This window comes from Amblyomma mixtum, chromosome 3 (assembly GCF_055824585.1).
Source record: "Amblyomma mixtum isolate Tamu chromosome 3, ASM5582458v1, whole genome shotgun sequence".
Lineage (NCBI taxonomy): Eukaryota > Metazoa > Arthropoda > Arachnida > Ixodida > Ixodidae > Amblyomma > Amblyomma mixtum.
In genome coordinates this window covers 147,456,111-147,465,623 of record NC_143014.1, presented here as the reverse complement: position 1 = coordinate 147,465,623, position 9,513 = coordinate 147,456,111, and the positions used below count along the sequence as shown (strand labels likewise).

Here is a 9,513-nt window from a genome sequence, read left to right as displayed (position 1 = left end):
CCCAAAAACATGGCTTTTATTTTGTAGCTTTATTTTTCTCGTGTGAGAAAATTCACAAACTAAAGCGCGTTTGGTTTTCTTTTTCATCAGCACTGGGACGTCTCGTAAATGAAATAGGCACAAAAGCTCGCGAGAGTTTGTAAATCTCATCTCATAACCACCTCTATGCCTCCTCGCTTTTTCAGCCTGGTTGTCATGACAAGTGTTTTGCCTTGTAAGTTATCACGTGGTTCGCGCGTTATCTTCTGCTCCACCAGTAAGAGTAGAATTAAACCGATCCTAATTGGCCATTGATCGATCGTCATCCCAAAACATACCTATACACTATTAGAAACGCATTCGGGAAGAACATATTAGTTTAGGACGCTTATAGACTTCAACACACACGCCGTGAAATACTCAAACCTTTTAGCTTTTTGTTTCTGCTGACAGGCGACCAGTTCGGCTATGAGTTCAACCTGTGAGATCGCGTTCACTACAAAATTGTCATCCCACTGCTTGCAGCTTTAATTTTTGTACTTCGCGGGCGGCAGAATATAACTGATTAAAATCATGGAGGAATGCAAAGTAGTCTATTAAGCGCGTATGCAGCCCTTTTTATTTGGCTGTCGGAACTTCCGAGTTTATCCCTGTGCACCTACATGAGATCACTGTCCAAAAGACGGGCCTGGCGAGCACTACTCATAATCACTTCCTTCTTGGTTAAAAAGAACCAACTTTCTGCAAACTAAACTGTGGTTTCAGAACCTTTGTCGGCCAGTTTCATATCGGTCTATATACAGGGTGTTTCACCTAAGACTTTCTGCAATTTTTAAAAATAAGCTGTTTGAATTAGATGCCCGCTTTTTCTGGCATTGCATTGCCAGTGGTGTAGTACATCATAATGCAGCTAAGACGTGCTAACTAACAGGCTTGTTAACCAATATTTAATAGTTAACTTTTAAACTATTACCCTTGGGCTCCTTAATTATTTACAGGCATGTAGCCCACCGTAAGTAATGTCCATATCCGTTTTTAGAATTTCGAGAACGCGATTATCCTCGGCGCTGTGGCCCAACAAATTTTGGCTATTTCGACGAGTTAGGTTCACTGGAGAGGTTGCTTTGCCTGCAAGCTTCTCAAACCGCATGCATTTTGGCGCGATGTAGGCGAAATTTGTTGGGACACAGCACCGAGGATAATCGCGTTCTCGAAATTCTAAAAACGGATATGGACATTACTTACGGTGGGCTACATGCCTGTAAATAATTAAGGAGCCCAAGGGTAATAGTTTAAAAGTTGTGGGCAATTCCTCTGCGCGGGGACGCACAGGCAGTCACTCGAGGCAGGACTTTGTACAAAGGGTTTATTCTCACATCAGGGGGGCCGGTCGTCGTCGTGGCAGCTGGGTCAGGTGGTCCGTTTGCAGGGCTGGTCCGAGAGCGAGAGAGCGCGAGCCTTCCCGGTCTCGCCTTATAAAGGCTTTCTCCCAGCCTCGCTCCCCCCGCCCCCCCACTCGGGAAGAAGGGGTCCGAGGCTACCCGCGGTGAGCGGCGCGAGATTTGACTTGCCCGCGAGCAGACCCTACAAAGTTAACTATTAAATATTGGTTAACAAGCCTGTTAGTTAGCACGTCTTAGCTGCATTATGATGTACTACACCACTGACAATGCAATGCCAGAAAAAGCGCGCATCTAATTCAAATAGCTTATTTTTAAAAATTGCAGAAAGTCTTAGGTGAAACACTCTGTATAGTAGCAGTCTGCTTGTTCAGAGTGAGCAGTATACCTCAAGCGTTACTGTGAAACGGGCCGGGCCGGGCCCGGGCTGGGCTCCACTCCGGGATTCACGGGCCGGGCCGGGCTCGCTAGAGCAATAATTTAGCGGGCCTGGGCCGGGCCCGGGCTTGAGGCCGCGGGCCTGGGCCTGACTCGGGCTTCAGGTCTCGGGCCCGGGCCGGGCTTGGGCCTCAGATTGAGGCCCGTGCAGTGCTCTACTCCCAAGTAGCCACTCATAAACGGGTGCTCAAGGAAGAAGACGCGCTCCGCCTTGTCCCCACTCTCGTCGTCACTCGGGTTATATATACACAGCACATCAACATCTCACCAAAAGTGCCGTCGACCAAGCGGACGCCATCCTGCGGTGGGTCTACAGCTGGCCTTGGGACTCACATTTACCACGTCCACCCCACTGCTCATGGAACTAGGTAGAGGAGGAGGAGGAAAAAACTTTTATTTGTCTATTTGTCATATGACAAAGAGGGTCGGGGCAAGGGTTAGGGATGAGGTTTAGACAAGCGCGTGGGCCCTCTGGACTGTGCTAGGTGGCTTGAAGTTCATGCTTCTCGGTGACCTCCAGGGACCTACCCACCATCCGGAGTTGTGCCTCTGGCTGAGGGCTGAGCAATGCAGTCTCCCACTGATTTTGGTTTGATATCAGAGGCTTAGAGGGAGTTGGTCCTCTGGGCACTCGAAAAGGATGTGGTTAAGGTTTGCTTTAGAGTTATTGCAGAGATTGCAGCGGGAATTGTATTCCACGGCGGGGTACATCAGGGAGTAGACATGAGAATTTGGAAATGCACCCGTTTGAAGTTGTCGCCAGGCAACCTGTTCTGCTTTGGTGAGGGATTTGTGTGGAGGTGGATATTTGAACCAATCGTTCAAATACACCCATATGACCTAGCTGGGACTGTTCTGTGGATAGATTGGATCTTGCCAGGACGGAGAGAGATGGGGCATGACGCCTTCTCTTAACGAAGTTCCTGACTGCTGCCTTCGAATCACTGAGTATATATCCTGCCCTGGTGGCGGCTATGGCGAGCACTATGGCGCCTCCTCAGGCCCTATCGATAGTCCGGTATTGAGGGGGGTGGCCGTCACCAGGTGTTGGCCGTGGTTGTCTAAGTCCGCGTGTGCAAATGCTTTTTTTTTCAGGGTATTCTGCCGCGTCCACGTGGACATTTTCGGCAAGGGGGAGTAGTGTTTATGCAGGACCATGCCTCTGGTGGGGCGTCGGCCTTGGTCATGCACTGGTTGCATGTTTTGGGGGATGGTAGGAATGAATATAAGGTTGGTAATCTCATTAGGGAGCGAAAGTTCTGGGGTAGCCGTGGTGGTGTACCCAATTTCGAGTTCTCTAAGAATAGCCCCTCCTGTGGTCGTGTGGGAGAGGCGTTCGTACTGTGCTGCAAGGCGCGCCTCAGCCATTTCATAGACCGTGTTGTGTACCCCAAGTTGTAGCAGTTTTTCGGTGGTGGTACTTTTGGGGAGGTGGAGGGCTGTTTTATATGCTGCGCGAATGATTCTGTCCTGGGACTCTTTCGCAGCTCGGGGCTCGGTAGGGATGAACGTAAGGGATATTATACGTTACACGGCTGAGAAAGAAGGCCTGCTATAGTGGCCGTGTGTCCGCTTCCCTCATCCCTCTGTGTTAGTAATTCTGCGGATGAGGAGAGACGCGCTGTTGGAACTTGCTTGAGTTGGCCAATTCAACGCATTATTTCTCCCTCTGTTCTGTTGGTGGCCGTTCATAAAATCCTCGGTGTACATTTTTCTCAGAACTTAAGCTGGGATGCACACACTCGCTATCTTAGGAAAAAACTATCCTCAGTTGCAGGCATGATATCGCGTTGTCGGAGACTGCTTCCAGTAAAAGCTAAACTTCAAGTATATATATAATGCTTTATTCAATTATGGGCCACAACAAAGACAAACTTAGACAAACTCCATTTGTTACAAGAGAAGGTGATCCGCTACATTGGAAATTTTGAACCAACATCCAGTACTAAAGATGTGTTTGTTTTCTTTAACATCATAAGGGTTGATAACTTATACAAATATCGATTAATCCAAACATTCTTTTTTTTCTCTATCTTTGGCATTTTTAATACTATACGTAGCACGGATATACACACAAGATGTAAAGATGTATGGGAAATCCCACACTTCCGCACATATTATAAGCATCAATCATTAGCACATAACCTGCCATCAATGCTTAATATGTACCAAAACACAACTCGTCTAAACCCTAAGAAATTGCGCACGTACTTCATAACATTTTGAACCGCATTGGATGTTATACTTAGTTTTTTTCTACTGTGCTTCCTTTGTTTACAATTTTGTACTGTTATTTATGTCAACTGGTACTATTCCTAGCTCATTTTGGCGAATATGATGCATCACATACTGTATTATGTTGCCGCAACTAGTTTTTTTTTTTTGCGTACATTGTACATTGCTATATATGCACATTATTTTTTTCTCAACTTCACAGTTCTGCCATGTAACGGTCTCCTGGGCCCCGTCAAGCTGCTCCCCCAGCTTTTAGCCCAGGAGACCATTCCAGTTCTTTCTGGGAAAAATAAAGAATGATTGATTGATTGATTGATTGATTCCTAGTGCCTTGATGGTTTGGACTTCGGGTATCTAAGCTTTACTGAGAGTGATTATCACTTTATGGGGGTTTGAGGCCTAGCGTTTTTCACGAAAAGCCAAGTTTCGATTTAGGTAGCAGTGCCCCTGGCATGAAACTGGACGACATCTGTAGCGGTTTGAAGTGTCTCCCCAATTTGGCCATAATTTCCTGTAGCAGTCCGGAGGGTAATATTGTCCGCTTACAAAGAATGTTCTAAGTTGGGAATATATCCAAGCTTATGTGCCAGCGGAATGACGGTCACGTTGAACAGCGAGAGGACCATGCCATGTGGGGTACCTGTTCTGCCTAAATGAAAGGGCTAGATTTGGTGGAGCCGAATTGTATTCTTGCTGTCCTGTCCTTCAGGAAGGCTCTGACATAACTGCATGTCATCTTCCCGACATTCAGATTACTGAGGGCCATGAGCATTAGGTAGGTCTAGCGCAAGCATTGCTCTTGGCCGGTGTGAGTGGTCTGGGCCTGGGATTTCATTTCTGAGTTGCAGCATGACATCCTGCGTGGACAACTGCTGCCAGAAGTCGAGAATAGTGTGCGGATACAGTTGTTTTTCGTCTTGGTCAGCTTGGTCAGGACGACATGCTCCATTAGTTTGCCGCCGCAGGAGGTGACGGATATAGGTCGGAGATTTTCCAGGCTGAGGGATTGGCCCGGGTTGTAGTAGTAGTAGTAAGTGGTTTAATAAAACATAATAAATGGAAGGAAACGATTTTTGCTAGTCCCGGCTTCTGCTATCGCTACGGGAAGCACAGGCCTGAGCTGGGGCAGCGGAAATAAAAGGATATAGCAGGCAGTGTGTAGAAAGGAAATGAAAGGGGTGAGGGGACACTGGGTTTCAGTATGAAAGTAAATTTGGCGAGTTTCCACTGTTGCGGAATGCGACCCTCTCCCCAGCAGCTGTTCATGCACTCCGTGAGGGTGGTAGTAGATTTTCCATCGAGATTACGGAGTGCTTTATTGGTTATGGCTTCTGTCCCTGGGGCGGAGGTGGTGCGTAGCTGCTGCAGGGCTGCCCAGACAGACGTCTGTCTCGGGAATTTCCTCATCTAGTTGGGGGTTCGTTCTCCCTCGGTATTCAAAAGCGGAGGAGGGGGGAGCGTTAGAAATATATTTGTTTCTTAGGAAAGAAATGTTGCCAACACCTTCACTGAATACTCTCTGAGCTGTTCGAGGCGCAAAGCACGGCTCGTGCGAATTCTAGGCACACCGATCGAGCACTTCTGCGTCTCCTGGAGCACCCAGATGGTTTTCACCAAGTCGCTGGCATGGCTAATGTCCCCGACTCCATACGGCAGGCATATGCAGTTTTGTCTATCCCCAGGCACATGCACCCCAGCCTCCACCCGAGATCGTCTCACCGCTAGAGTCAATTTGTTTCAACGCCGTTCACAAACGTCTATTGCCGCTACTTCGATGCCGCCAGCTATGGGGCACGGCATGCAATGGCGGCAGCGGTCCTCGACGTAAACCACCACCTCAGAACCGTTCACCATTCCCGCCTTCACCACGGAAGCGGAGCAGATATCCATGCATCGCGCCATCCCTGAACCAGCAACCAAACGCGACAGCCACTGAGCCACCGCGTCGGATTCTGAGCAAACTTTAATCATCTATTTCTACCTTTACGTTGCCCGTAGGAAATCTGGACGTTAGGTATGTACATACCGGTAGTACAACCGTGTTTCCTGGGCTGATTACGACAGGCATGATTGTTACGTTTACTTATGTCCGCACCTATTCAAAAACACATCTACACACCGCAGTGCGGCACCCAATGGAGATGTACTTAGGATTTCGATTTCAGTCTCAACATCCACGCAGTTTCAAAGGACCTGCTCCACCCACCGCCAAAGCAGGGTACAGGCTATGGTACAGGCGTACGGGGTTTTGCACAGGCAAAAAGTTTCGTTTTCGCCAGTCGATTTGGCAGCTTGCAGCTTTTGTGTGATTCAACCCATTAACTCTGCACATTTTTAATGCTAACTGCCGCCACTTAAATTACAAGATGAATACAGGTGATTCTTTTTTTACACTTTTTCAGCCTTGAGCCTTGGTTCTTGAGCGAACGCACCTGCGTGATAAGACCGAATCCAATCCAACATCAGCACAACTTTCGAGCAGCTTCGGTCCACGAGCTCACGCCTGCTCATCGACTACCGACCTTGTGCGGCGCTAACGCTGTTCTCGTGCGTTGTTGCTCACTGGGTTCATTTCCTCTGTACGACAAGTGCCTAAGTCCTAACCTGTCAGATGCTACACGCGACATGGTGTCGCGCCTGCGCCTCATCACCTTCGATGCAACAAACACGCTGCTGCGCTACAAGGAGTCTGTCGGACAGACCTATTCTGGCGTCGCTCAACTCTACGGCGTCCCAGCTGATCCGCATCATGTTAATCACAAGTTCAGGGTTGAATTTAAACGTATGGTAGCACAGCATCCCAACTACGGCTGTGACAGCGGCATGACATCGCAGCAGTGGTGGGCTGAGCTCGTCAGCCGAACGCTCTCCGGTTCAGGCGCCATCAGTGAGTCGCTCATGACATCCATCTCAAAACACCTTTATGAATCGTACAGAACGCCTGAATGCTGGGCTCCAAACGTTGGCGTGGTTGAAACGCTTCAGCGGCTCAAAAATTCAGGTCGGAAGCTTGGCGTCATCTCAAATACAGACGAGCGGCTTGACAGCATTCTGACGGGGCTTCGACTGCGACATTACTTCGACTTTGTTATTGCTTCATCTGTGGTTAAGGTTGAGAAGCCTTCTAAGGACATCTTTTCGTTGGCCTTGATCTGTGCTAGCAGTGAGGAGCACCTGAAGCCTGACCACGCACTGCATGTAGGAGATAACATCGAGCTTGACTACCTGGCTGCCAAACGTGCTGGCTGGAACGCCTTGTTGCTTGTCAACGACGAATCACACCGGCATAGAGCACTGTCCAAGGGCCTCGTAGACCCTGCTGACATGATCCAACGGCTGGCAGATATTGTCAAAGTGGTTGACGCACAGGAGTCGCAGTGTGCTACGTAAGCCAGGTTTTCTGACTAATTGTACACGGTACGTGCGGCACAAGAGTTTGTTGTGGTGGAACAGGGACAGTGCATGGAGCTAGAGAAGTGCGCAGTGTAAATGCACCTTGCGGACAGTGAGATCGGACTTTGAAACTAGGTATAAAATGGTGCTCCGACTTTTTTTTTAGCCTGAAAGCATTAGGCATTAGACCCCCATTTTCTACGCCCACTTTTCCGCATATGGTGGCAGACCATGAGAAAAGGTAGTGATATGTACCATCCTTGTGAAATATAATATATTTTTTAGCATATACTACTCTTGTTTTCATTTGCATTACGGAAGGGCACACTATCATCGGTCCGAAGCATACATTTTGTTTTTTTCTATGCAGCTTTCCTGAAATGCATGACCTCTTCCATGCCTTTCAGGTCTGATGCAAAAGCAAAAATGAATTTGGTTCATGAGTGCAAAGTATGAATGTATGTTCCCCAACACACTGCTGGCACCTGTACATTGCCAGCAACACGTGCATGCTGTAGCTGGAAAATGTACATTGTGAACTGAGCCTCATATTTGGCAATAATGGTGGGGCAGCAGCCCTGCTGTCTGAGCTAACATTCAAGGGCTGTACCATGTCCAAGCTAATGGAGGTGGTCCTACGCAGGAAAATTTTATCTAATAAATGCACTATTTAATTCAGCAAGGTGCTTGACAGGTGATCATGCTATTGTAGCTGTCAGTATGAAACAGAGCTGCCACTTGCCACTCCGACTTGCCACTGAGAGCCAAATGTAGGTTCTGCATCGTCTCCCATTGAGGAGCAGTTTCTCATTAGCATCCACATGAGCGCAGCCATACGTCTACAAAGAAAAGCTATACAGCTTTGTGTTTCAAAAAAGACACAACTCCTTATTACAATTGCAAATCATTGTCACTTGGACAACTGCTCAATCAAGGTAGTTGCTACTGGCTTGAGCATAGCAACGGCTGCTTTGCAGGTTGCATACTGCAATCTTTCCCAATGTGTATTTACAGGAAGTTGCCACTTGTTTTCTAATTATCAGAAGTTTTTTAATTGCTATGTACTGACCTGCAGTTTTGACCAAAATGAGACAGAGAACTGCAGCTACCACTGAATAGGACTTGGTGAATAATAAGCAACATTTTTACTAGCTTATATGCCTGCAGAGACTTGTAGAAGAGTTCAGAAATTTAGGGCCACATGTACCAACAAATACTTTATCACTTTTTTAGCATAGTGCTGCTGTTCGGCAAGTCTTTCTGAAATGAGCACTAGCACCAAGTGCTCACCCAACTAAATGCTGATCCTTCCACCATCATGTTGCAGAATAGTCCTAGCACACAATAATGGCTCAATTTCTTTTGCTACACTTGGAATACTCGTAACGCCGGCACCCTCAGTATTAAGCATCTTTGGAAGAGAGTGCTCTGTGCATTTATCTGGAACATGCCTGCACACTGAAACTGTGGGTTCCTCAAAGAAGGAAGTTGTGAAAGCTATTAGTAGTGGTATGCTTCCATGGAAAAGAGGTCAGAAGTAAACAAGGCCAACATATTGCAGCTGTGCTGTAGAGTAGAGCCCTTCACAACTGATTACAAGGTGTCTTGCGACCCGGAAAACCTGGAATGGTCAGGGGAATTCAGTGCACATGGAGAAATCGGAAAATCGTCAGGGATGCCATCAAAATTTGGCATAATTAGGGGAATTAACTGGCTGAAGTTAACCTGATGGTTGGCTGTGAATTTCGATGGTACAGCGAGTGCCCAGCGTGCTTTCCATGCACACTGGCATGACATCTTTTCACATTGTTGGCGTGAAAATGATTGGCATCAAAGTCAGTGCCATAAAATTTGTTGCTTGGAAACTTGGCTCTGTGGGCTGCGCCAAACCCGCAGGCCATGCAGAAACTAAAACACAGGCTAGTTGCTCTGTAGTTCAAGCTGTGATGGCAAGGCCACCAAAAGCTGCTACTTTTTGTGAAAATTATCTTGTGCCCGTCCCACAGCAATGCTGCTGTGGGCATCCGAGTGAGCATAAGGTGCCTTGTTGAAAGGCTGAAAGAATTTG

General features: G+C 47.5%; 1 protein-coding gene across 1 annotated transcript; it reads left to right on the top strand.

Moving 5' to 3' along the window:
* Nucleotides 1-6,523: 6,523 nt before the first annotated feature.
* LOC149352332 (rhythmically expressed gene 2 protein-like) lies at nt 6,524-7,737 on the top strand. The gene has a single exon (XM_089581497.1). The coding sequence runs from the start codon at nt 6,678-6,680 to the stop codon at nt 7,440-7,442; it is 765 nt and encodes a 254-aa protein (XP_089437623.1). The 5' UTR covers nt 6,524-6,677; the 3' UTR covers nt 7,443-7,737.
* Nucleotides 7,738-9,513: the final 1,776 nt, after the last annotated feature.